The 25,481-nt window shown below is 39.2% G+C and overlaps 3 protein-coding genes across 5 annotated transcripts in view; all 3 read left to right on the forward strand.

Annotated features, from left to right (window-relative positions):
• The first annotated feature begins 4,072 nt into the window (after positions 1–4,072).
• Positions 4,073–8,267, forward strand: cnr1 (cannabinoid receptor 1). 2 transcript variants are annotated; one of them, XM_005731147.1, is made up of 2 exons: positions 4,073–4,620; positions 5,210–8,267. In XM_005731147.1, exon 2 carries the CDS (start codon positions 5,255–5,257, stop codon positions 6,662–6,664), a length of 1,410 nt encoding a protein of 469 aa, XP_005731204.1. In that variant the 5' UTR covers positions 4,073–4,620; positions 5,210–5,254; the 3' UTR covers positions 6,665–8,267. The 2 variants fall into 2 exon arrangements, with proteins under 2 accessions (XP_005731204.1, XP_005731205.1); XM_005731148.1 differs by having other exon boundaries at positions 4,073–4,615.
• A 2,518-nt stretch (positions 8,268–10,785) lies between these two features.
• akirin2 (akirin 2) lies at positions 10,786–17,787 on the forward strand. The gene is made up of 5 exons (XM_005731149.1): positions 10,786–11,309; positions 11,750–11,881; positions 14,953–15,102; positions 15,208–15,279; positions 17,159–17,787. The coding sequence occupies exons 1-5, from the start codon at positions 11,138–11,140 to the stop codon at positions 17,167–17,169; spliced, it is 537 nt and encodes a 178-aa protein (XP_005731206.1). The 5' UTR covers positions 10,786–11,137; the 3' UTR covers positions 17,170–17,787.
• A 1,166-nt stretch (positions 17,788–18,953) lies between these two features.
• rars2 (arginyl-tRNA synthetase 2, mitochondrial) overlaps positions 18,954–25,481 on the forward strand; it is a 10,466-nt gene continuing 3,938 nt past the window's right edge. Inside the window, exons 1-14 of one of the 2 annotated variants that reach the window (XM_013910347.1) lie at positions 18,954–19,244; positions 19,367–19,440; positions 19,546–19,648; positions 20,145–20,228; positions 20,341–20,441; positions 21,017–21,072; positions 21,437–21,520; positions 21,641–21,717; positions 21,904–22,062; positions 22,192–22,298; positions 23,230–23,325; positions 23,510–23,570; positions 24,136–24,212; positions 24,727–24,851. In XM_013910347.1, coding sequence (XP_013765801.1) covers positions 19,209–19,244; positions 19,367–19,440; positions 19,546–19,648; positions 20,145–20,228; positions 20,341–20,441; positions 21,017–21,072; positions 21,437–21,520; positions 21,641–21,717; positions 21,904–22,062; positions 22,192–22,298; positions 23,230–23,325; positions 23,510–23,570; positions 24,136–24,212; positions 24,727–24,851 — 1,240 coding nt within the window. In that variant the 5' untranslated portion in view covers positions 18,954–19,208. The remainder of the gene's footprint in view (positions 19,245–19,366; positions 19,441–19,545; positions 19,649–20,144; positions 20,229–20,340; positions 20,442–21,016; positions 21,073–21,436; positions 21,521–21,640; positions 21,718–21,903; positions 22,063–22,191; positions 22,299–23,229; positions 23,326–23,509; positions 23,571–24,135; positions 24,213–24,726; positions 24,852–25,481) is intronic. The other variant, XM_005731150.1, reaches the window with a different exon arrangement.

Consider the following 25,481-nt stretch of genomic DNA (forward strand, 5'->3'; position numbering starts at 1 on the left):
CTTAAGCCAGTGGTATCAGAAAACAAAACAATAGTTTGTGCAGAACACTGTCACAATGCCACGATGGCACAACAGAGGGCTTGCTGTTGGGATGCTGGATGCGGACTTGCATGCCATAAGTCACGATTTGCCATCCCAAATCTGATCATTCTTGAGGGAAAACTGAGACACTTGTACTTGTGCGATTCTTGTGATAGCACCCTACCCTGTGGCTTTTTCAGCAGGACAATTCCTGTCTCCATACAAGTTATGCTAGTGTAGCACAGGACTTTCTGGACACTTGTCCTGATACGTCGCCAACTGAACATTCCTTAGACAGGCTGACTACTGCACAGCTGCAGGGTCCAACAGCAGGTGCAGACACGTGTACAGTCTATGTGCAGACTATTTGCATTACATCCAGAAAAGGCAATACCTCGTATTAATCGTCTATCTACAGGTTATAGTACTGGCCTTTTACCGGGTTAACACAGGCTCTACAAAACTACAGCAGCAGCTTATTTCATGCACCGTTTACATAAATAGCTGTTTCCTATTTTCAGCCTATATTATAATGTAGACAGTTGTTTATGCACCTTAATGTTGAAATAATGACTTCATGCGTTCGGTGAGGTAACAAAATTACTTCTGACTAAGAAGGTCGTTTTCCATATACGCTTATTAATGGGCTTAAATGGCTGTAAATGTACATTTTGTACTGAATACCAGTTAGTTACTTAAATTACATCTAGTAAGACTTCCTTCCTCTGACTGTTTTTTTTTTTTTAATTTCCCCCTGAGCTCTTTGTCTGGTCCATGGACTCGAAGTGAGTCACTGGAGGACAAAATGTTATGTACCACAACTGAAACGCAGATGGCCGTGAGCTTTGCTTCAGCCATCACTCATTGCTCACTCACAGGTTAGCATGCCAACCAAGTCAGAGAAAACTGTCACAGTACACCCGTCAGTTTGGCAAACCACCCTGCTGCCTAAAGTCTAACTGCTCCATGTGGTGGATATTACAAAGTCTCAGAGATTGGGAAGAGAATAATAAACAGATGAAATTCACATGTTGGACATTTTTGCTGGAACATTTTGTGGTGTCTATATATTTAGAGTAAAACTGCAACATGCTAGCAGATGTATGTTATTTTCACAGGTGTTGAACTCCACATAAGAAGGCAGTTAGTATTGTTGAATATAAGTGACATATTAGAATTTTGTTGTTTCCAGGTGTCAGTCAAATAGATGTTGATGCTTAAAGGTGAGTTCTGCAGAAATGATGCGTAAAAGAAAGAACAGTCTGCCTTGATCTTAAATTTATCCCCTTCTGTTTTAATATTACAATCTGTTGCTGTTGTTTCCATTCAAGTGGCATCAGTTCCTCAAATGGCCACATGAAGTTGGCTTCAAAAGTGAGATGGTCCCTATCCACCTGGGAACCCACTGGCCAGTTTATTGACTTCTCTGATTTGCTTTCATGTGCAGCCACAGCCAGGCCATGATTATAGTTTCTGTCAGCTGGCCATTGTTTTCAAATGCAGATCAATTTTTAAAAAGTAAATAAATGCTTAATCGTCAGCGGGTGATAACTGATCGTTATCTGCTGTTTGTGTTTTGCTTGTCACACAGGTTGTTTACCTTAACCAAAGCCTGCTTAAACCTGATGTTAGATGGAACTCGAATAACAAAGAGAAGCCTGAAAGCATCGCGTAGCAAAAATCCCCTCACAGATTCTTATTATTCATGTGAAGCAATATGTATTCATGATAAAATACCCCACGTTTACAGCCAGGACATGTATCCTAGTCCACAAACTAACGCTGTAAACTTTATACTGACATTCTGCATCCCATGAATACAGTCCACCCTATCAAAACCGCCACCTATAGTGCAGAATATCTTAACTCAGGATCAACTGTATCTTTCCCGATCTTTTATGTAGCACCGCCCTCACCCTGACGTTTCAGGTTGTCTGATACTTTAAGAACAGCTGCACAGTTAATCATACTGTGCTCATCCATTGCCTTCAAAAGCTCCCTTGGTAGTGCAGAGGACTTTAGAGTGATCACAAAAGACACCCTTGGGTTGCTAGTTTGATTACATCGTGAAGGATGTGGTGTTTTTCGGTGCCTGTAGCTCAAGTGGCAACGCTAAATGTAAAGAATAAAAGCACTCTACCAGTGTGTGGTAATAGATGAATGTATCTTGTAGTGTAGACAGTGTTCTGAGTAAAACTAGAAGCACTGTATGAATATAAGTCTATTTACCTGTGTTTGGTACATTATAACCTTTGCTGCTGAAGATGGAAAGCACCTACTGAACGTCAACATTTTGATTAACATGAATATTATGCTTAAAGCACAACTGTGCTTTGTTCCTTATTAGTAATTACACCTGCCAGGAAATATTTTCATGTCCTTAACTTTAATTGCATCAAACTACTTCTGCAGCTATTAAATAGTAGGAAATACAGCAAGGAAGTTGACAAAAAGATGCAGTGAAAAGGTGAAGTACAGCATATGATCAAAACACAAGTGGATAGGATGTACTGCAACATCACAGTTGGCTTTTTAGCAGTGAAAGTGCATCTGAGGGAACCATTCTCCTTTCAGAGGGAGATTAAAAACAGTAAGATCATTACCTCAAGCTTGTGTACCAACTGAGAAACCCAGAGCAGACAACGTGAAGCAGCGTCTCTCTCCTCACACTGCTTTGATGTTTCCTAGAACTAAGCATTTATCTCCCAGTTAGTCTTTTAGAGCTTATCAGTTATCAACAGAGGAGGAAGAGGGCTTTTATTTTGGTCTTCACTCAGGTTTCAATCAGTATGTGAAGCTCAGATCTTATCGAATCTAGTCTGGCTGATTGTGACTGTAAATAACGTGTTCTTTCTCAGTTTTTCTACAGATGATTGAGAATTAGCTTGGAGAAAATCTACGAGTAACTCACAGGCTCATACTAACAACCTTGACCTCATTTAAGCAAAAAGACAAAAAATAATCTAAGTTCTTTTTGGCATTTCTGTCATTTCCTCCCCATGACAATAAATGAATTCACACTTTGTGAAACAGTACACTTTGTTCCCTTCAGACATCACTGGCAGCCATGGCGGAACAATATTAATAATTACACCTGTGATGATGACAGAGGCACAGTCTAATTTCAGTCCCAAAGAGCCAGCAAGTTGGTTTTTTTAATTGTCTGTCTGCTGAGGCAGCCTGTGACCAACAAATGTCCAATTTTAATGCATCTATTCTGATTTTATCTGCAACATTACTGCTATCATCTCCTGCCTCCTTGGCCTGCACTGCCAATTCTGCCATTGTGCTGGCCTGAAGCCATGTGGGGAGAAGAAAACATCACTAAAATGTCTGAATAAATGGAAATTAGATCATTCATAATCAGCGAACTGAATCTTTATTTATTACGACCATGCACAGGGCAGGGCTTTGCTATTGTGATTCATAACAGGATCTGACTCTTAATTTGTTGGTGAGTAATCTGATCGAATGTGCTGATAACTAGTCGGCCTGTCCAGATGAGAAGGGACACTGGAGCAAATCTGAAGTGTACAAAGAAAAAACAAAAAACAAAGAAAATGTCCTTGAATCATCACCGATCAGGACTGTGTGTGAAATGTGAAGTGTTTTAATGTTAAATGCGACTAAAACGTACTTTTCTTTATTTCTTTCTCCAATTTTCTTTCTCCAAATCGGGATCCTGAGGTTGTTTTTTAAGCTTTAAAAATAGCTGGAAGGCAGACCCGACTGGATAGGTGGGGATGATGGGGTTCAACAGTTAGAGATAGCCAACAAAATATATGAAGTGTGCTATCTGCGCTCTGAGATTGTCAATCGTGGTTAATTATTCACAGAATAAACAGGCATGGAGTGACTATCAATGAAGTCTGCAACCTCCATCTGTCTTTGAAAGCATTCAAATTAAAGTTAAGCCTACTCAAGGCAACTGAAACGTGCAGCTATTTGTTCCTGTACAATACAAACGATTGTGATCACAATAACGTCATGAAGTAGGAGGACAGCAAGCTTCTACTAAGCTGCTATTTATCTATTTGTTGTGCTGTGGTGATGCTGGTTCTTTGCCCGAGAACATCCTCTGCAAAGAGGAGCTTTGGGAATTCAAAATTCAAAATCCCTTTTCTTTTCTTTCTTTCTGTTTTTTCCCCCACATAAGAACCCTCTGTCGTCTGCCTTGTTCCTATGCACCGCACTTGACAGCTTCATGGGTTGGGCAGATAACGCGGTATGGAAACACGTGACCGGGCTTTGTGGAAGCTACGCTTCATAAGTGTGAAGACAGAGAGAAATAGATTGGAGAGACGCTGGAGGCGGCAGGAGCAGCAGGAGCAGCAGGAACAGCAACCTGTTTCCACAAAGCAGGAGCGCACTCCAAGAGCGAAAAGGCACTTCTGCAGACACCCGAAAAACTTAACTTGCGCAGAGAATTTGAAAAGCAAACTAATTATTATGATAAAAGTGACGATTTGCGTTTAAAGCTTTCATGGTGGTTGTCTCTCCTTTTATGTAAGATCTGAGTTGGTTGGAGGATGCGTTTCTGACTTGGACTAATGCGCGGTGAAAAAGGGCGATTCTGTGCACTTGGGAAAATTATGTAAGGTAAAAATCAGCACTTTTCTATTGTAAGCGCTACATAGATTAGTACTTCAAATGCCTTTTTAATGTTTCTTCCGCCATCAAAGGGTTGGTTTTTCTTTTTTTCTTTTTCTCTTAAATGTTACGTATTTCCAAATATTAATTTACGCACCGGAACACAGGTTCCAATATACATTCCCACATTAAATGTTTAAATTCGTGTGGGAGTGTTTAAAACTGTATGTGGAAGTTATTTAATAATTATTGTTCTGTAATTTTATATGTCTCTTAGTAAGTTAGACTGTACAAATTTGCACAATAAGCTTAAAAAATGTATAAAACAGTACTAAGAACAAAGTGAGCTACTGTGTGGGTCATGCCTAACTAACTAACTCAGTAATACGTGTGGAAAAAAATCTGAACTGCACAGACTTTCAGATATCTGCAGTGGAAAATTTGAATTATGCGAAGATTATCCATCTTAGAGAAATTTCAGCCCAAATTTTGCACTGCTGCAAACTTGTTTCTGTTTATGGCTTGTATTTTCTTAGATTTTAAAAAAAGATTTCTGAAATTTTATTGTTGTTTTGTTTGTTTTTAAATCAATTTGTAGGTTGTCCAGACATCTTAGACTGCAGTATAACCCTCAGACGCAGCCATGAAATCTGTGCTGGATGGTGTGGCAGACACCACCTTTCGGACTATTACATCTGGTTTGCAGTATCTGGGCTCCAACGATGCTAACTATGACGACCCGCTCAGTGATGTAGACTTCAAGGGCAGCTTCTCTCTGCAGAAGCCGTTATCTGCTTTCCGCAGCAACTCTTTCCCAAACAAAGTACCTCCAGACGAGGAGCTCATCCTCAAGGGCATCCCCTTCTACCCTACCAATGCCACAGACTTGTTTGGCAACAGGAGTACATTCAAAGATGAGACTAACAATATACAGTGTGGGGAGAACTTTATGGACATGGAGTGTTTCATGATCCTGACTCCTAGCCAGCAGCTGGCTGTGGCTGTGATGTCTCTGACCCTGGGCACCTTCACTGTTCTGGAAAACCTGGTGGTGCTCTGCGTCATCCTGCAGTCCCGCACCCTCCGCTGTCGACCGTCCTACCATTTCATCGGCAGTCTCGCTGTGGCTGACCTGCTGGGCAGTGTTATCTTTGTCTACAGCTTTTTGGACTTCCATGTTTTCCACAGGAAGGACAGCCCCAATGTTTTTCTCTTCAAGCTGGGTGGAGTCACGGCATCGTTCACAGCGTCAGTGGGGAGTCTTTTCCTCACTGCTATTGACCGCTACATCTCAATTCACCGGCCTCTCGCCTACAGGCGCATCGTGACACGGACCAAGGCTGTCATAGCCTTCTGTATGATGTGGACAATCTCCATCGTCATCGCAGTGCTACCTCTGCTGGGCTGGAACTGTAAGCGTCTCAATTCTGTTTGCTCAGACATATTCCCCCTCATCGATGAGAACTACCTGATGTTCTGGATCGGTGTAACCAGCGTGCTGCTTATTTTCATTATCTACGCCTACATATATATCCTGTGGAAAGCTCACCACCATGCTGTCCGCATGCTGAGCCGCGCCTCCCAGAAGAGCCTTGTTGTCTATTCAGCAGATGGGACCAAAGTGCAGACCACACGCCCTGATCAGGCACGCATGGACATCCGTCTGGCCAAGACCCTGGTGCTTATCCTGGTGGTGCTGGTAATCTGCTGGGGCCCATTACTTGCCATCATGGTCTATGACCTCTTCTGGAGGATGGACGATGACATCAAGACAGTGTTTGCATTTTGCAGCATGCTCTGCCTGCTCAACTCCACTGTCAACCCAATCATCTACGCCTTGAGGAGCAAGGACCTGAGGCATGCTTTCCTCAGCTCCTGCAATGCCTGCAGGGGCAGTGGCCAGCAGTTGGACAATAGCCTCGAGTCAGACTGCCAGAACAGAAATACCCACATTTCTGCCAACAGGGCTGCAGAGAGTTGCGTGAAGACCACTGTGAAAATAGCCAAAGTAACAATGTCTGTATCAACTGAAACTTCTGCAGAAGCTGTCTAATTGGCCATGACGGGGAAAACTGTGTAAATGTCATCTCTCCCCTCCCCAAACAATGCCATTCCACAACGTAAAGCAGAGGTTAGGCATTCATCTCCCGAAAATTCTGACTTGCATCCTCACGTAGATGCTTTAGTGGTTGCATAATTTACGTTTGTGTATGAGTACATAGTGTGCCAAAGTGCCAAATGGTATTGCAAGGTCATATAAAGGACTCATATAACTGGAAGGGGTCATTAAAGACTATCATAAGTCTGCTGTTTACCAGAGACGTCATGATATCCAATTAGTGAAGGCATATTATATTTTTGTACTGTGAATTCAGGTTTTGAAAACAATATTTCATTTATGGGATAAGGGGCTACTGACATTTTTAAGTAGAGATGTTTTACTGTGTCATTTAGACTTTAACACGTCTTGCACCATAAAAGTATGAAATCCTCGCATCTTGACTTTCTACAGGCTTCATGTACATGTTGCATATCGACATTTCTATAAGCAAATAGAAGGAAAAAATTGATGCAAACTGTCTTTGCCATATAACATGTTACTTTTGTACTTCTGACAACACTCAGTGAGTGGCAAACGTGTGAGGAGATTTTTGAGAAATCAAAGGTGGTTTGTGTTCCAAGACAGAAAACATTATCGCCATGATGAAGCAAACTCTAAGGCAAATAGATTCAAAGCTTTTGGCATCGTGAAATCTGAAATGGGATCTTCTGCAGGAGAGTGACTGTCCCCGATGTCTGTTTCTTTACTCGCTGGCTGTTACACCCTCAGAGTAACGTGTCTTTGTTCCGATGTATACCTAACAACTGTACAGTGTTTTCTTGCAAAATAAAGTGTTCAGATCGACTCATTCAACTACAAAGCCGAGACAACAATAACAAAAAAGCTTTTGTTCGAGACTTGAACAGCTCAAAAACTGAATTTGGACGCAGTGTGCTGGTCACTACTGTAAAAAACTGACTCTAGCTGCTTTCATCAAATGTATGATTTTACTGGATTCAGCCTTGTACGTGTGTGATACCTTGTGACTTGGTGATATGTTTCCAATCCTGAGTCTTTTGATCATTGCAGTGAGGTGTTTTAGTGCTACTGTTGCAGCGGGGCATCATGTTGGAAAATAACCCATGCACGGGGCTAGTGAAGTAGTTTTGGCGTAACTCTACATTTAAAAAAAAAAAAGAAGTCTACTTTTATTTTATGTATGAAAACAAAGAAACTAAGGTCTTTTCATTAGCTGGTACTTTGAATGAGAGTTTTGTGTATGCGTTCTGTGGAGCATTGACAACTGACCTTACAAAAGAAGCTCAGAAGATGTGATTTTTCTAATAGGTGATGTAGTACTTTTAATCTAGAAATCTCACAGCACAATTGTTCTGTAGACATTTATCTCGGTGTAAACTTATCCAGACAGCTGTTTATCAGTATGCTTTGCTGCCTCTTGTAATTTTGAGTATTGAAGATCAAAATGTCAACTGTCAAGTGGCTTCTGTACATTGGTGGCATAATGAGGAATCTATGACTTTAAAAATCCCAATCAGTCAAGTGTTTTTAGTATTGCTGTTCTCAAACTTTTGAATAAAGTCGCAGCTGGTGGTCACTTTGCGTGCAGTTTGTTTGTTTGATTGATTAATTAACGATGAAAAACAGGACGTTTTTGCCTAATCTATCCACTCAGTTGAGAGGGACCAGACGCTAAGAAAGCACAGCTCTGAGCTCCTGAGCATCTGTGATGCTTCAGTGCCCCCTTGTGGAAGAATCTAATCAGCCTTTTTGAATAACGAGGACATTCCTCCTGTTGGATTTAGCTTTGTTACGGTTACTTATCGCAGCCCTAAAAGTGACAAATTGCAAATCACTGGCTGCAAATCATCTCCTGACAGCAACATCTGCTCTGATCTTTTTATCTCTTGGATTACATGAAGAGGGAAATTGAAACATCTGTTCTCACAGCTGTCCTTGGGATTTTGTTTAATGCAGATGCTTCAGTCTTCAAAAGAAAAAAGAAAAAAAAAAAGCCATGAGGCAGCATACATGAACAGGTCTCTCAGTAGGCAGCATGGTGATTCAACGGTTGGCACTTCTGTTTCACAGCACACAGGTCCAAACCAAAACAGGACCCGGGTACTGATGTGGGTGAATGAGATTCTTAAAAGTTTGACTTCCTGTTTAAATAAAAGTTAATAACCCTGTCAAAAAAACAATAGCCTTTATTCTAATTACATTTTTCTCCTTTTTACATATTAGATCGCTGATTATGCAACAAGTCATACAAGACTAGTGAAAATAGGTCTTTTCTACACCCTTTAGCACTAATATCAGTCTTAAATCAGAATAATAATAGTTTATCAAGCCGCACAGGAGCACAGTGACACAAAGAAGAAGTGGTGAAATAAACAAAGCTAGCATATCCTGCTGTACAGTTCAAACATAGCATATGTGTACAGAGGTTGCTGAGGAAGTGATGGATGGGAAATGTCTTCAGTGTATCTGTGCAAGAGGTTGAGGGTTATTTCAAAACTCAAACCGCATCTCTGAGAGACAGACTTTTGCAATCTGATTGTTAGAAATGAAAATACCACATTTTGTAATAATTGTTTTTTTTATTATTCTTAATATTATTCTTTGCATCAAACAACACAAGGCTGAAGCAAAGAGAACACAAGTCTTTGTGTTATTAAAAAAAAAAAAGACTAAATCAAAGTGCCACACCCAAGCTTTAAAGGGAGTCCTACAGGGTATCAAAGGTAGAACAGTTCTCGGCTTTAACATTTGCGGAGCATTTTATGGCTTCTATATATTCTCAGTAATAAGGAATGAGAAGAATTCAATTTGTACTTGGGGGTTTGGTTTTTAGCAAGCAGCAAGCTGTCTGATATTATATCCGACATAAAACACATATCCTAAAGTACCTTATTAACCTAACAGAGCACTTTGCTCACTTTTCTTCCCTAGAGTTTCTAAAAGTAGAATGAGAGGCAGAGCCTTCAGTTATCAGGCCCTCTCCTGTGGGAACCAGCTTGAGTTTGGATTCAGGAAGTCTTTTTAAAAACTACACTGAAAACTTTCCGTTTTGATGAAGCTTATAGTTAGGGCTGGATGAGGCAACAGTGAATGATCCCTTATTTTAAACTGGTGCTGGGCTTCTTTTGATGCACTCATTTCTTTTTCATTTACCTCTTTTCACTCCCTGTGGATTCATACATCACAACTGCATTTAATCACTAATAATGATCAAACTCTACTTTCACTTATTGTTTGGATTTAGTCTTTTCCCTTACCTCCAATCATCTGCAACAGATTCCTGCCAAATACCTGTAGGGATTATTAAAGTGTTTATTAAAGTGTTCCGATTCTGATGATTCTGTTGGAGGCTTCATGTTTTTTTCTTCCCACTGTCACTAAGTGTTTGCTCATTTCTGGTTGTTGAGTTCTCTCTAACATTTAAGTAACTTTACCTTACAGTATAAATTGCCTTGGGGTGACTGTTGTTGTGATTTGGAGCTATACAACAAAATAAAATTGAATTGGGTGAAACCTTAGGATTAATTTAAACAGAAGCTTTTCTTCATTTGTTAGTAATGACACAAGACGAAAACTCTTTTTCTGAGGCACATTCTCAAGTACATAATTTAAACGGGATTATACAATGTATGGACGACAAACAACATAGAGAACATATTGAAATCGGAGTTCTTCACCATTTAAGTAGCTGAATTTTAACTACTTTAAATATTGCTATTAACCAGTTAATTATGTTAGGCAAGCTAGTGATGATTTCGGTCGATATTTCCTCACATATCCAAGATTTAATGCTTTAAAATGTGTACTTTGAATGGTTTCTTCTAGAAAACAACTCCTAAATGTCAAGTCTGTTGCACAAATACTTTTTTAAATGTATTTGATATCATATCCTAAAGTTTTAGACGAAACTGAAACTTCGCGTGGATTTGGTACGTTTTGTTAACAAACAAAAACAAATTTAAAAAGAGTGCGTTTTCTGTGTTTTCGGGAAATGTAGTTTTCTAAATGTACAACCAAACGGATGCGAATGTGTCTAAAAACTACAATTACCTGCAAGAGCGTGTCTTCTTGCACATGCGCATTACCAAACAAATGCAAACTAATAAAAGGTAGGGCTGTCCAGACCGTTGTAGTCGGTGCTCTCAGCTAATGTGGTAAAATCTGTAATCATCTGCTTTAATGCGACGTTTTTGCTACGTTATTTTATCCTGGTCACGGTAAAACATATTCGTTAACGTGAACGTTGTGAGATTTATCAGTGGAAGACAACAGGAGACGAAAAAAAAAATCCGTATTTGTCTGCAGCCCGGAAAGGCTTCTACCGATCGACTTAGCTAACACTAGCTAGCAAAAGCGGTACATACCCGGGCCCAGGCCGGCGGCTTTCTCGGATACCAAGGAATTTTGAAGTTTCCTGGCTTTAAATATTTAACATATTTAAGCGTGATGGCTTGTGGAGCGACTCTAAAAAGGAGTTTGGACTTTGATCCGTTAATGAGCCCTGCTTCCCCCAAAAGAAGGAGGTGCGCCCCGGTTATGTCTCCAGTGTCTTCACCGCAGAAATATCTGCGCATGGAGCCATCGCCTTTCGGGGAAGTGTCGTCCAGACTCACCACGGGTAAGAGATGATGTCTACGTTTGATTTCACGGCCCTCTAGTTTTCTATATTTATACCACGCTATATTAACAAGTATTTCCAGTGGCGTACATGATGTAACGCTCCAAACACGATTGTGTAAAGTTAAGACAAGCATTGTTATATTTAGCGCAGCATGTGGTGGTTATTTTGTTATAAATTCAACTTCCATCGAACTTTTATGGCTTTATGAAGAAATATTGTTTGGTATTAATGTGCGGGGAGGGGGGGATAGTAAAAGAATAATCTCTTACAGTTTAACTGATTGATTTAATGTATTTGTCTACAGTCGGGATATACATTAAAATAATGCCAAGGCCATACTTAATGATCATATCTGAATACTGTAGCGACTCTGTCTCCATACAATCACAGCACCTCTATGTAAAGATCTCATTTAATGCTGCTTCTGTCTTTTTCAGAGCAAATTCTACACAACATTAAACAGGAGTACAAGAGGTTTCAGAAACGGCGACACTTGGACAGTGCTTTCCAGCAGGCTGAAGGCTGTCCTCTGGACCTGCAGAACATTCCCGGTGGATCTGCCTTACCAGGTAGCTATACCAGGGTTGTTTTTGAATAGGCTTGTTTTGCTGTAATCCATCAACTTCCTGTTTGAGATCAAGGTTTAATGGGTAATATAAATGTTTAAGTCAGTTGCATGGAGTGTGGATGAGCTTATTGTGAGGGATTGTTTTGGGTTACAAGCCTGATTTTTCTAATTTTTCACACTAAATCATCACTTTTCTTTTACTGCTTTGTTTTTTTTTTTATAACATTGCTTGCTTGCTGGGAAATCCTGCTGCCCAAGGCAACTCCACAAAAAAAGGCAGAGGGAGAACAGATGACATTCCTTCCTTATCCTTTCACTTTCTTTTGATTGTGAGGTGTTTTTTTTTTTTTTTTTTTTTGTTTGTTTGTTTTTTTGTAATTCTCCCAGATGGGAGTGTACAGCAGACATGGGAGTCTACAGATGGTAGAGGCCCTCTGGGTCTTGAAATTACACTTGACTTAAAGCGTATTTGCTGTACTAATACTTAACTACAGTCAACAGTGGTGTTAAGTCTAAAAATAAGTGTCAATGGCACATTTGCGTGACACTACTTCCATACATCAGGGTATTCTGTCATCAGTTCTTTATTTGAACTGTTCAGCTTCACTAAAACATTTATCAAGACGTGCGATAATTGTGTTTAGTGTTGTTTTATTGGTAACATAAATGGCCTTTTATTCTACCAATAACAGTAACAGAAATATACATCTTGGTTGAAGGTTGGGATGTAAAAAAAATAAAAATGGAAGGCAATCACAATTGGTGTATCACAGATAATTTTCTTTTATATGCTTAAAATGAGTGACAGAACCCATAAACTCACCAAAACAGTGTTTACATAGGAATGTTTGGGGGGTGGACAGATCATAAAGTGAAAACCAGATGTGTTTTAGAGTAAGATTAAAACCTGACAGCAAAGCATATGCACTTGTTTGTTTTATTTTTTTTAAACAAGATTTAGGGCAGATGAAGTGTTTTAAACTGTATAATTACAGTATGAGGCTCAGGTTAACGTATTCGACTTGACAGCAGGCCTGTTTTGACTATATTTTAGTTTTTCTCATCAGTTTTAAGTTGCTTTGTTACAACCCTCTTTTCTATTAGCGATTTGTGGTTCCTAGCTATTATCAGACAGATTTAAAACAAACTTATAGAAAAACATGCTGGAATAAAACTATTGTGTTGCTCTGTTGTGTTTAACAACGAGGACCTGCAGCCTGCCCGTCTCCTACTTTCCTGAGTGTAGAGAAAACCACCACGAAGTGTGTGTGTGTGTGTATAGATATATAGATAGAGAGAGAGATATATATCTCTCTCTCTATCTATGTATCTATCTATCTATAAAAAAATTAATTAATTAGAGGCGGGAATCACCATACATCCCACGGTACGATATTATCACAATACTTGACGTACGATACGATATTATTGCAATTTTTAAAAAATATTTTGCAATATTCAGATTCTGTACACAAAGGTAAACTTTATCAATATTCATTTTATCTAATATCAAAGTCTCACACTCAGTCTTTCTCTCATTTCAGTTTTATTGTTGACAAACTGGACGGTTTGTATTACAGTCTAGTCCAACTTAACTGAATGCAACCATCTGGTACAATTATTCTGAACTATGCAATTTATGAAAACTATGCAGCCCCTTCAGCAACTGAAGAATTTGAAAGTAAATTAAAACAAAATATAATTTTACATTAAATAAAAAAGTTTTAAACTTAATTAAAATAAAACATGTCTTAAATTAAAATAAGTAAACTGTCATGTTTATTGCTGCCATAAAAAAAAAGTTACACATTTGGACAGTGAAGGAATGTCAGGATTCTTGCTCAGAAAAAGGATCAACATGCTCTGAAGTCAGAGCATGTTCCAGTCCACAAAAACCTTTTTTGTAACAAAATATCGATTTCTGCTGTCCCTGTATCGATACATTATTAGCAAACAAAATGTCACAATACTGTGTGTGTATATGGGATATAGATATAGATAGATAGATATAGAGATAGATAGATAGATATATGTATATATAGAGAGAGAGATATAGATAGATATATAGATAAAACAAACATGACTGTTTTATGCTTACTGCACTGCCACACTTTCTGAAGTAGTCCACTGGTGCTGCTTTTATACTCTTGTCATTAGCTGGTCTCATAGCCCACCATGAAATAGTCTACTTCCAAAAGGCATTTGCAGTAATGGTTCATGATTATGGACACTGTGGCTCTTCTTTTTTTTTTTTTCCCCCTTAACTCGGCACAATTTTGTTAAGTAATAGGAAATATCTTTGGCCAGAATCTTCAGTGGGGAGGTGTCACCATGGCAACCAGGAAAAACAAGCTTAAAAAGAGCATTGTATTATAAACCTGTCATCTGTCTGGCATGACTCAAAGTGTGGCCTCTGGTGTCAGCAGCGAAATGGTTTACTCTTCCACAAAGCGTGCCAGCCTCCAAATGTGGACATTTAAAAAGTGGAAAAATATTAATATATTTTAATTTTGTGTGGCTAGTATTGTGACTAGTCAATAGATTAGGGGTTGTGACTGTTTCACTAACTGCCGAGCGACTGCGTTGCATTAATTATGAACGTGTAGGCAATCTGTCACTGTCTGTGACACAGCCTCTCAGCAGAGTGTCTATTCACACAGTGAGGGCACGATTGATGCAGCACATCACCATGCTCACACTGTTTTGGGAGTGGTTCCAAAAACGTACAAGCACAACACGTTGCAGCTTGTTAGCCCAAACTCTATTGTTAGAAACAAAAGTTAGAAAAATAATGTCGGCATGACTTGAGACTTGTAGGCCGTTTTGCTGGCAGCAGAAATACCAGATTCGTGGTGCAGTGGTATCAAATTAAGGCAAGACTGACTGTGCTAGCTTTGCTTTGTTTGAAGCAGGCCTTTGATTTGTTAGCATGAAGCTGGCAATTTTTTTTTTTCTTTCTTTCTTGCTGCAGGCTGATTCTCTGGGCTATATTTTGCCTGTAGTGTTGTTGTTTTTTTTGTTTTGTTTTTTGATATATATAACTTACATGTGAATTACTGACTCTTTCAACAGGTACATCCTCAGGTGCTTCATCTCCTGCCAGGAAAGAACAGCCTTTGTTTTCCCTCAGACAAGTTGGGATGATCTGCGAAAGACTACTGAAGGAGCGAGAGGACAAAATCCGTGAGGAGTATGACGAGATCCTGACGACAAAGCTTGCAGGTATAGTTTTTTTTTAAATTTATTTTTAATGTTATGTTCACGTGCAAGTAATCCAAACTGAGTTTTTTTTTTTTTTTTTTAATAATATTTGATTTATTCCACTAGAGCAATACGACGCCTTTGTCAAGTTCACCCATGACCAGCTGATGCGAAGGTTTGGAGAGCAGCCTGCAAGCTGTGAGTGTATATTTTTGCTGTTAAACATTTCTGTCATGGCAGCACGGTGGCACGGTGGTTAGCACCGTTGCCGCACAGCAAGAAGGTCCTGAGTTCAATTCCAACATCAGGTCTTTCTGTGTGGAGTTTGCATGTTCTCCCCGTGTTTGCGTGGGTTCCCTCCGGGTACTCCTCCGGCTTCCTCCCACCGTCCAAAGACATGCAACTTGTGGGGATAGGTTAATTGGAAAATCCAAATTGCCACTAGGTGTGAATGTGAGTGTAAGTGGTTGTCTGTCCCTGTGTGTTGGCCCTGCGACAGACTGGCGACCTGTCCAGGGTGTACCCCGCCTCTCGCCCTATGACAGCTGGGATAGGCTCCAGCGCCCCCCGCGACCCTGAAAAGGATAAGCGGAAGCGAATGGATGGATGGACGGACGGACGGACATTTCTGTCATATTAGCCATAGCTATGGTATTTGCCTCTTGAGGTTAAAGTGCATAATAAGTAGTTAATATTAAAATATAATATAAAAGGAAACTTGCTTTTCATGGCAGAGCTCTTGTCAGAGTCTGTGTACATTTATGCTTTATCAGCAGTTACACAGCTTCTGGGTGCATGTTTACATTTTCACAGCAGACTGAAGCTGTCTGAGCTAAATGGAAGTATAATGATGTGAGGCTGAACTGTCTAAAATGACAAAGTATTTGCTGCAGTAGACTGTGAGAGTGCAGCCTTTTCAGTGTGCCCAGGCATATCAGCTTATGCTGATAAAAGCCTCAGAGTCAAGCCAACATGAATGAAATTCAAATCGTAGGTGATGTTTTAGCTTCTTAGGGCTATTTGTGTGAAGGAAGAACTCACATTTTAAGCGGTAGCAACCAGAACTGGGCTGCATGTTAGTGTTTGCTCATTTTTCCAGAATTTGGTTACAACTGACACCTAGTGACTCATTTTCTATATTCAGGTGCTGCAGAGATGCAGTGTTTGGTGGGGATGTCATTCAAACAGCCCACCAATCTTAAACGGCAAACCGATGATATAACTGTGATCGAATAAAGAGGAACTGGACTTTGCGATATTTATTTAAACTTCTTCATCTGCAAACATCTCTCAAAACCTACTTTTGAAAAATGTTTGTGGTGCATAAACTGTATATAAATATTCAGTCCCTCCTTGTCCACCGAACCCCTCTATTGAGGGCAAAGCCTGCAATATTTGGCCCCCTTAGTGGTGACTTTTCCACATCTGCTGTGTGGATTGTGATCAGTTGATCAGTTTCTTGTAGACGTGGTAGGGCTAGACTTATTTATTGACAGGTTGCTGTAGGCTATTTGCAGATGTATCAGTATTTGTATTTATTAATGGCCAGTAAATGGTAGTGGGTAAAAGCAGTAGAGACAGGGCAAACGCCCTTCAACCATGTTATGAATATTGACTTTGCATAGTTTGTCCACAAGAGGGCGCTCTAACTTCCATGTTCCATATTTTGCAAACACAACAGCCAATCCTGTACTGGTCAGGCTTTTATTATTAGCTTAATCATTTACCAACATGCTACAATTACTTTTTTTTTTTTTTTTTTTTTCCCCACAAATAAATATTCATAGAAAACAAAGAAATCTGTGAAATCTGTTTTTTGCGTGTTAATATAGAAGATGTTAAATTAAAAGTAATATTGAAAAGTAAAATTTTAAAAACAAAATGCAAACAAAATTTTGAGCTCTGCATGTTTGCATGTTGAATCCCATTTATGAAGTTGTCAGTGCAAACATTTTTAGCTGAACTTTTGTTAAATGTCTTCTATCTTAGACAGGATTTATAAACTGTCTTATTAAGAACAGTTCCTGTCTGCCATCTCTTATGTGTAATCGTTTATTCCTTTTTTTTTCTTCCATAGATGTTTCCTGAGGTTGGCGCCCAAATGGAGTACCATTTACTTCAAACTAATCCAGGGCCTCACTGGGTCTAGTTGGACTTTTCTCCTAGCTGTGCCATATCGCCTCTATGTGGACTCTCTGCCTCAGGCATCAGTTAGTGGCACTGATGTTTGCTGTTGCCTCCAGAGTTTGGAGGGCGCCCTGCTGCCTTCATGTCTGAGGACCCGCTGTGGCTCCACCCGTGGCCTCTCCACTGCCGCATCGATATTTATTTGGCATTGTTCTGATGCCTTTGTGAAAGGCTGACTGCCACCACTCATTTGATCTTTTGATTTCACTTTATTCTTTATCATATTGAGTCGTTCCACAGAGAGGATGTTACTGTCGCGGCTTCTCTGTATGTACTTTTTTGAAAAAAGGAATGGCTGAAGGCAGCTTTCAGACTGACTTGAGGAACAGTTGTCTTGGCTTGTTTCAACATAGTTTAAACTGTACTGGTGATTACTGCTTTTACACTTGTATACACTGTATATTTTTATTTTTTTGCTTGATGTGTGTCCATTGTACCATAATTTCATGGTTTTATTTGCTGTAGGTATAAAGGGGCTTTGATTCAAGAAAATCAAACAAATAAAAGTCTTTACACAAATGTTTAGATTGTCGGTTGTTTGGGGGGGGTTGTCTTTGTTTGTTTGTTTGTTTTCTAGCCTTTTACTCTTACTATCACTTGGTAATGGGCTTTGCCATTGTGATTTGTTACTTGGGGGTAGTTGTTGCTCATCTCCCAGGCCACAATCACACTCAAGTCATTCATACGTTCTGTAAATGTATTTAAGGCTTGGGGCGATAACATTCATTAGGATAATAAATGTGAACGCTAAACACAAAATGACAATATTCAGCTGAAAAGTTTTGTTTTTTTAAAATAAAATTTGGCTCTTATATTCTAAGAGCCATAAAAATTGCAAATCTTGCAGTACAGTAGCAGAAAGCTTAAGTAAAAAGAAAATTACATTTGGTAATGAAAGAAGTAAAATCACTGCGATGCAGGGATTATTGAATCATTGTATGTTTATATAGTAGTTATGGTGGGGTATTCCATGCTTGAATTTAACGCATCAATTTGACATTGGTCTTGTTTATATGCATCAAGTTCAGAAAAAAAGCATAAATTTTGACTTTGAAAATCACGCAGAAGCCCTGATATTGATCGGATGTTATCTCCTCAGTAATTCAAAGATGAGAAGACTCGAAAAATGGAGAAATGTAATTACCCAACTTCTCCGTCCAGAGATGGTATTTGGAAAAGATCACAAACTTTCCAGTAATCCGCGGGACTATTTTTCCTCCATATTTCTAACTTTCATACCTCCTGTTAAAGGTCATTTAAAATCACCAAAGATCTCGATTATCAATAAATTTGAGGAACCGTACAAATATAACTTAATCCTTCCCTCAATCTTTTTAGTGAGGATTTATATTTTTTCGACTCGTTACTTATGGAAAAAAGGTTTTTCTAAGCTTTAAAGCTGCATTTAACGATATGAAACTGAAGTCACGTGAGTTCTCGAGCCAATTGGACCCTCTGTTACCAGGGAAAAACACTTGACTCAAGCTCCATTCAACGGCTCTTGTTTTAGGACTTGCTCAAGTGCACAGATTTTATCCAGGGACTTGAACTTTTGTCTCTTGTAGTCGATAAAAAGCTACAATTAATAATAAAAAAAACTTTTTTTCCGCAGGAGCGTTGTTGGTCATTTTTTAAATTCACCAGCTCCCTCGTTTTAAGATGGCTGGCGATGATAAAACTAACCGCAGTCATATTGTCCGCCCTTTCCTCTCCATGCCATAATATGACCGGGAGCAGCCTAGAACAAATTCGAACAAACCCTTTCTTTTATTTACGCTATTTTCTAAAGCGAAGCCTGTGATTGGCCGAGGAAATCGGAAGTAGTAACAGTAATACGGAAGTGCAGCAGCAATGTGTCAATGTGAAAGCACTCTGCAAGGGGTTTTTTTAAATTTATGCATAAAGGTTAAGTTAAGGTTTTGTTCGTGTGTTTAGAAAACATGGCTTGCTTTTTCAGGAGAAAAATCGCGGAGAAGGTAATGCGGCTGGGAGTCTCAGATTTTCACAAACCTGTGTGCTAATGCTATCATGTTTTGACCCTGCAGGGCTGTGATTGAACACTTACAATGTTTATCTGGTGTTGTGTTTTAATGTCTAGCTGGGTAGAGCGCTGCAGCAGTCAGAGGATGTTTTCATTCCAGCTCTGACAGCAGTTCCAGTCCTGAAGAAACAGTTAAGTCTGTTTGTGTCGCTCACTGCTAACCTGTAGGATGCTATAAGTATGTTTTGTCCTCTCACCTGTTTGTCAGAGACTTTAAAAAAAGTTGTGATCCTCAGACAGGGAGCCGATTTCAGGCTTTTAATTGGAACCTTGAGAGCCAGTGGGATTTTACCATCCAGTGGAGACATTCAGGTGCAGACAGAAAACTTGGCCACTCAGGTGAGATTAAACCACCCTTAGACAGTCACCATTCCTCTTCACGTGTAACTCCACCGCATGTATATATTTTTGGTGGAGGTCATGGTAATACCCGCGGCTTAAAGTGAGGCCCTTAAAGAAATTGTTTGCTCCAGACAAAGAAGTTAAAGAAGCAGACTGGTTTAACCTGAAGCTTAACCTGTAACATGAACTGTAAGGCTGAGCTGCCTGTAGCCGAAGCTCTCACTGCTTGCGATCTATTTCATTCCTCATTGTTCCAAACAGGCCAGTCTTTCAGCTTCATGTGCATCCAAGTTTATCAGTTCCTTTAAGCACCGTAACCATGTGTTTATGACAGTTGGACATTGCAAAACAGTCATATAATTGTATAATCTGTTCCTACAGATTATACAATTAATCTTCCTCAATTCAATGAGTTCTAGTTTGTGTTTGTCTCATATACATTAGATGAAGCTTTAATTTGTTTTTAGTAGGTAATTCACACTTTATCTTTCAGTTGAAGCAGGACAATGTGGTGGAACACATCTCAGCTGCACGTGGAATTATCAACTTTAAAGTTAATCGCAAGCTTCTTGCTCAGGTTTGAGTTTCCACTCACACAGTGACAGCTTAAGCAAACAAAACAAAATGAAACAAAAAACTTCCACAGCTTCTGCTGTGATCACAGTCCCTCTCCACTTTATCTGTTCCAGAAATTGTTGGAGCCATTTGGAAATGGGGAGAATGATAAATTCGGGTTAAATAGTGAACTTTTCAATACTCTCACGACAGGAACGACGTTAGTGGAGTACAGGTAAGTTTGTTTTTCAGTTTTATTTATATGGCGATAAATTTAAATGCGGCCTCTTTGTTAAAACGGGGGAAGGATTCTGTATGTCTCCCCCTTATTTTAATGTACACCCCCTGACTATGTAACTAGGTACGCCTGTTCAACTGCTCATTAGTGTAAACATCTAATCAGCCAATCACATTACAACAACTTTGTGTATTTAGCCATGTTCACATGGCTAAGGCAACCTATGGAAGTTCAACCTAAGTGTAAGAATGAGGCAGCATAATAACACAGCTTGTCACAAAGCTCAAATGATCTCAAACTGGTCTCTTGAACATGACAGTGAGTTCACTGAAATGCCCTCCACAGTCACTGAACTCAATCTAATAAAGCAGATTTGGGATGTGGTAGAACAACGTGGATGTGCAGCTGACAAATCTTTAACAACTCTGTCATGTCATTACTTAAATATGGACCAAACTCCCTGAGGAATTGTATCCAGCACCTTGTTCTTTGGAATAAGAAAAAGTGGCTAATGTAGCTATTGAGTGTATTCATTTCCACTTAACAGAGTTGATATGTTGATATGCTTACAGCTCTCCAAACATTGCCAAAAAATTCCATGCTGGACACTTGCGGTCCACAATAATTGGTGAGTATAAACTAAACTGATAATAATAATAATAATAGTACAATTATTATTATTAACTGAAATGCATGTGAGCTACATATTAAATCGAGCCTTACCAATGAACTTATTACTGATTACAAAAATGTGCACAAAAGGGTTTAAAATTATTTTTATTTTGTCATCTTGAGCAACAAATTTATTTTTTTTTTAACCGTGAGTCCGCACAGTTTTACCTTTTAATTATCAGGAAATCTTCAAAATACTTATATTGTTAGCTTGAAGAAGAAAATTAAGACCCGATGTGTCATTACTAGATTTTCAAATTCTTAAATAGCAAATAGTTTTTCAGCAAGTGTAAAAAAAAATATATAAACTCTATCTTCAGGTAACTTCATTGCTAACCTTAAACAGTCACTTGGAAATGATGTCATTCGAATGAACTACCTTGGAGACTGGGGGATGCAGTTTGGTGAGTTGGTCAGAAAATTACTCTACAGTGAGGGATTATCTTTTGTTTGTTTGTTTGTTTGTTTGTTTGTTTGTTTGTTTATTAAAACATCAAGGACAAGTAACCTGTCTTGGATTTCAGGTTTGCTGGGAGCTGGATTTGGGCAATTTGGAAGTCCGGAAAAATTAAAACAGAATCCCTTACAGCATTTGTTCGAAGTGAGTTTGGATGTTTGGAGAAAGACCCGATAGATGCTCTCTGACTCTCAAATTTATATTTAAGCACTGAATGAGCCTCAGTTGCACGTTTAGAAGATGTTGTTTTAGTGTTATATTCTAAATGCTGTTTAAAAAGGCATTTTTAAACAGCACCAGTGTTTGTTTGTTTTTGCTTTTGCTTTGCAGGTTTATGTTCGAGTAAACAAAGAAGCAGAGAACAATGAGGATATGAAACAGGCTGCCAGAGACTTCTTTAGACAGCTGGAGCAGCACGAGAGCCATGTTGTCTCCTTATGGCAGCAGTTCAGAGACATCACAGTGAAGGAGTATCAGGACATTTATGAGGTTAGAAAGCTGCCAGGCAGCTTGGTAACAGCTTGAGTCTCTAAAGATAGAAACTTGAAATGAGAAATAAAAATGTTTAACAGTTGACTGCCACGGAGCACGACTGAGATTGATTTAAAATCTCTCCAGCGGTTGGGGGTCCACTTCGACGTTTACAGCGGGGAGTCCTTTCACCAGGATCAGGCCCAGGAGGTGGTGCAGCAGCTGCAGAGCCGGGGCCTGCTGAAGACATCTGAGTATGTGGCGACCTTCGATTGGTAACTGGTGTGTCTAACACCAAGTAAACATGTGCTAAGAGGCCACTGATTAGTCAGAGTTCAGCTTCCCTACAAACAGAATACAAATAGATTTTAGCAGATGGGGAAGTTTATTTGCAAAAAGTGTGTCCATCTTTAAACTGCGAATAACATATGTTTAATTGTGAAGGTGTCGTTGATCCCCCGATGCATCAGTCATTCATTTTGGAGCCATTTGGAGATGTCACAGAACTTTTTATAGCTCTGTTTTTGATCTCGTTCAGCTCTACAGGGAAATATCTGGCTCTTTGGCTAATACATTCTCCTCTGTGCTCACCTGTGTCTGCCAGCTCTTTGGTGCTCAGCAGGTTGTGTCCTGTTGGTTTTTAGAGCTTTGAAAAACGAGAGCAACGGCTGAACCAAAACAGCTAAGCTGGAAGGCAGAGAGATTAAATTTGAAAGGAAATACAGATTCACATAGTTATCTACCAGTTTATTGCTACATGCCACCACTTGTATAATGATATTGTTAAAATATTTACCTACGCCCAGACTTCTCTCACCCCATACACCTTTTCCAGCTCTATCAGTTAACCAAAACACTTCAACTGGCTCATTTTACTGTGCAGGAGCCAGTTGAAGTGTTTTTTACAACACACTATGTTGACTTAAAAAAAAGATCAAAGGTCCAGTTTACCCTTTCCTGTACAGGATCACCCGCATCACAACCTAGAATCAGGCCCAGGGTACCGGCTCAAGGCAGAGGGTTTGGAAGCTACTTGGGTCTGCCCTCCCGTGAACTCACAGGAGGAGTGTAGGGATTCAGTGCTTAGTAGCTTAAAAATGAAATACAGTAAAATATGCATAGATTCAACAGCTGAGCCTGACCCTATGTCTTCTGGACATAATGAATTTTTTTTTCTGTTGACAGGAAGGGCACTGGTGTGGTGGATCTTTCCCCCAATAGAGACAAGACCAACGTCTGCACAGTGCTCCGCAGCGATGGTACGACTCTCTACATCACCAGGTTAGTTAGCAAGAATTGCGATCGGTACAAAATGGTGAAAGCTTTTAGTCCTTGGGATTTAAGTTTATGTGAGCCCACTGAAATTGTTAGCTGCTTTACTCTGAAAAATCGAGTGCACCTGGTAAATGATGTCTCTCCCTCTGATTTGACGCCATAAGCACTTATTTTGTATTTTCTGTTTTAGAGATATCGCTGCAGCCATTAACCGAAAGGAAAAATACAGTTTTGATGAGATGATTTATGTGGTAAGCACACCCAAGCTCTTTTTTTGCCAGCTGGATTATGCCAATAACAGATGAGGAATAGATAGTAGAAATTGAATGACTTTAATAATCATGGAGCCCAGTTTATTTTCTGCATTATAATTTTTGTTTTTTGCCGTTAATTTTTTGAGCTGAAAACGGAGCAGAAAAATAAACTACTTTCACAACTGGTCATTTAAGTAACTTATAGCCAAGCAATCTTTGTCTAATGTGCTTTTTTAAAAAAAAGCAGAAGAAGTGTATTGAGAAATACACCTGGACTTTCGTTTTAATGAAAAATAAATAAATAATAATTTTCTGGTAATTTTCTCAAAACAAGTAGTAAATAATCGAGAAAAGCAACTGGCAGATTAACTGTTTATGGTTAGTCTGTATGATATTCATATTTTGTATTTAATTCAGTATTTAAACTGGAAAAAAAAAGTCTTTATAAGACTTAATATGAAATATTGCATTAGAAACACTAGCAGGACTTTTCTATGGAAGCTTGGAGTTATCTCAAAATTGTAACTCAATAACTTGACATTTCAAATGTTTCTTTTTCTAGACAGATAAAAGTCAAGAGAATCACTTCTCCCAGTTATTCCAGATCTTGCTTGCGATGGGTCACTCTTGGGCTGATGGGTAACGTAGCATTACATAAATTCACCCATAATGCACCGGTTTAATGAAAACTAATTAATGTCAGCTCTCAATTGTATTTTTGCACATTATGTTTATGAAAGACTTGAAATTAAAGATGCATTTAAGGCTGGAATGACAGTAAACCTCGGCTCAGTAATTACAGGATTTCCACGGTCTCTCTTGTAATTCAATGAAGATAGATTCAGCATTACTTTACTCCTCCCACCCAAAACAGGCAGCTGTTGTAATTAGAAACAGAATGAAATTCTGCTGTCTCATGATGTCTGTGTAATGGTGCTGGCAACTTTGTGTTGGCCTTAATATTTAAGCCAACTTCAGGCTTCTATTCCACATTTCACTTAAATTTTCTGCCACTTGTAGTTATTGCTTTTTTTCTTTTAAAGTTACACTTAGAAAAAAATAATAGGATACATTTGTGAATGTACATGCATATCATGAGTTTATAAAGTGCTTAAAATGAGTGCTTCTAATAGTATTAAATACATGATTTTAGGTGTCGGCACGTGTCCTTTGGTCTGGTGCAGGGCATGAAGACCAGGGCCGGTGAGGTGGTGTTTCTGGAGGACGTGCTGGACGAGGCTCGGGCCAGGATGCTCAACAACATGAGCCAATCAAACAGTAAGCCTGTCACACATTAGGCAGTTATATAACAGTAAAAGAATAAATAAATACTTATGTGTCCTTTAAGTACTGTTATGTGCCTTTCTCCAAAAGTTGATTCTTTTCATCTGGACGTAGCGTTTTCAGTGGGAGAAACGTTTCGTCACTCATTCAAGTGGCTTCTTCAGTCTCAGCTGACCGCAGGTTTCCCCAGTCTTATAAACTTGGATGAGTGACGAAACGTTTCTCCCACTGAAAACTCTACGCCCAGATGAAAAGAATCAACTTTTGGAGATTTACTTACCTGGATGATTGAGAATGCATCAAGACGTTATGTGCCTTTAAAAACAAAATCAGCACTTCAGTCCTCAATCGACTGGTGTGCAGGAGTTTTGCTTTTATCTGTAATTGTTGTCAATTGCATTTTGAAACAAGAAGATGGCGCTCTTCTCTAAAATGAGCTTGATTTACATTTTTACGTGATGAGCAGGGATGGGTATTGATAAGATTTTCACGATTCCGATTCTGTTTAACGATTCGATTCTTTATTGATTCTTTTTTTTTTTTTTAAAAGGAGAACACTAAGGTCGATTAGCTTAGAACTTTGTTTTATATCTTCTCTTTGAACAAGATAGAAATTTAGGAGTA

This window comes from Pundamilia nyererei, unplaced genomic scaffold, assembly GCF_000239375.1.
Source record: "Pundamilia nyererei isolate P.nyererei 1_Seehausen unplaced genomic scaffold, PunNye1.0 scaffold00041, whole genome shotgun sequence".
NCBI lineage: Eukaryota > Metazoa > Chordata > Actinopteri > Cichliformes > Cichlidae > Pundamilia > Pundamilia nyererei.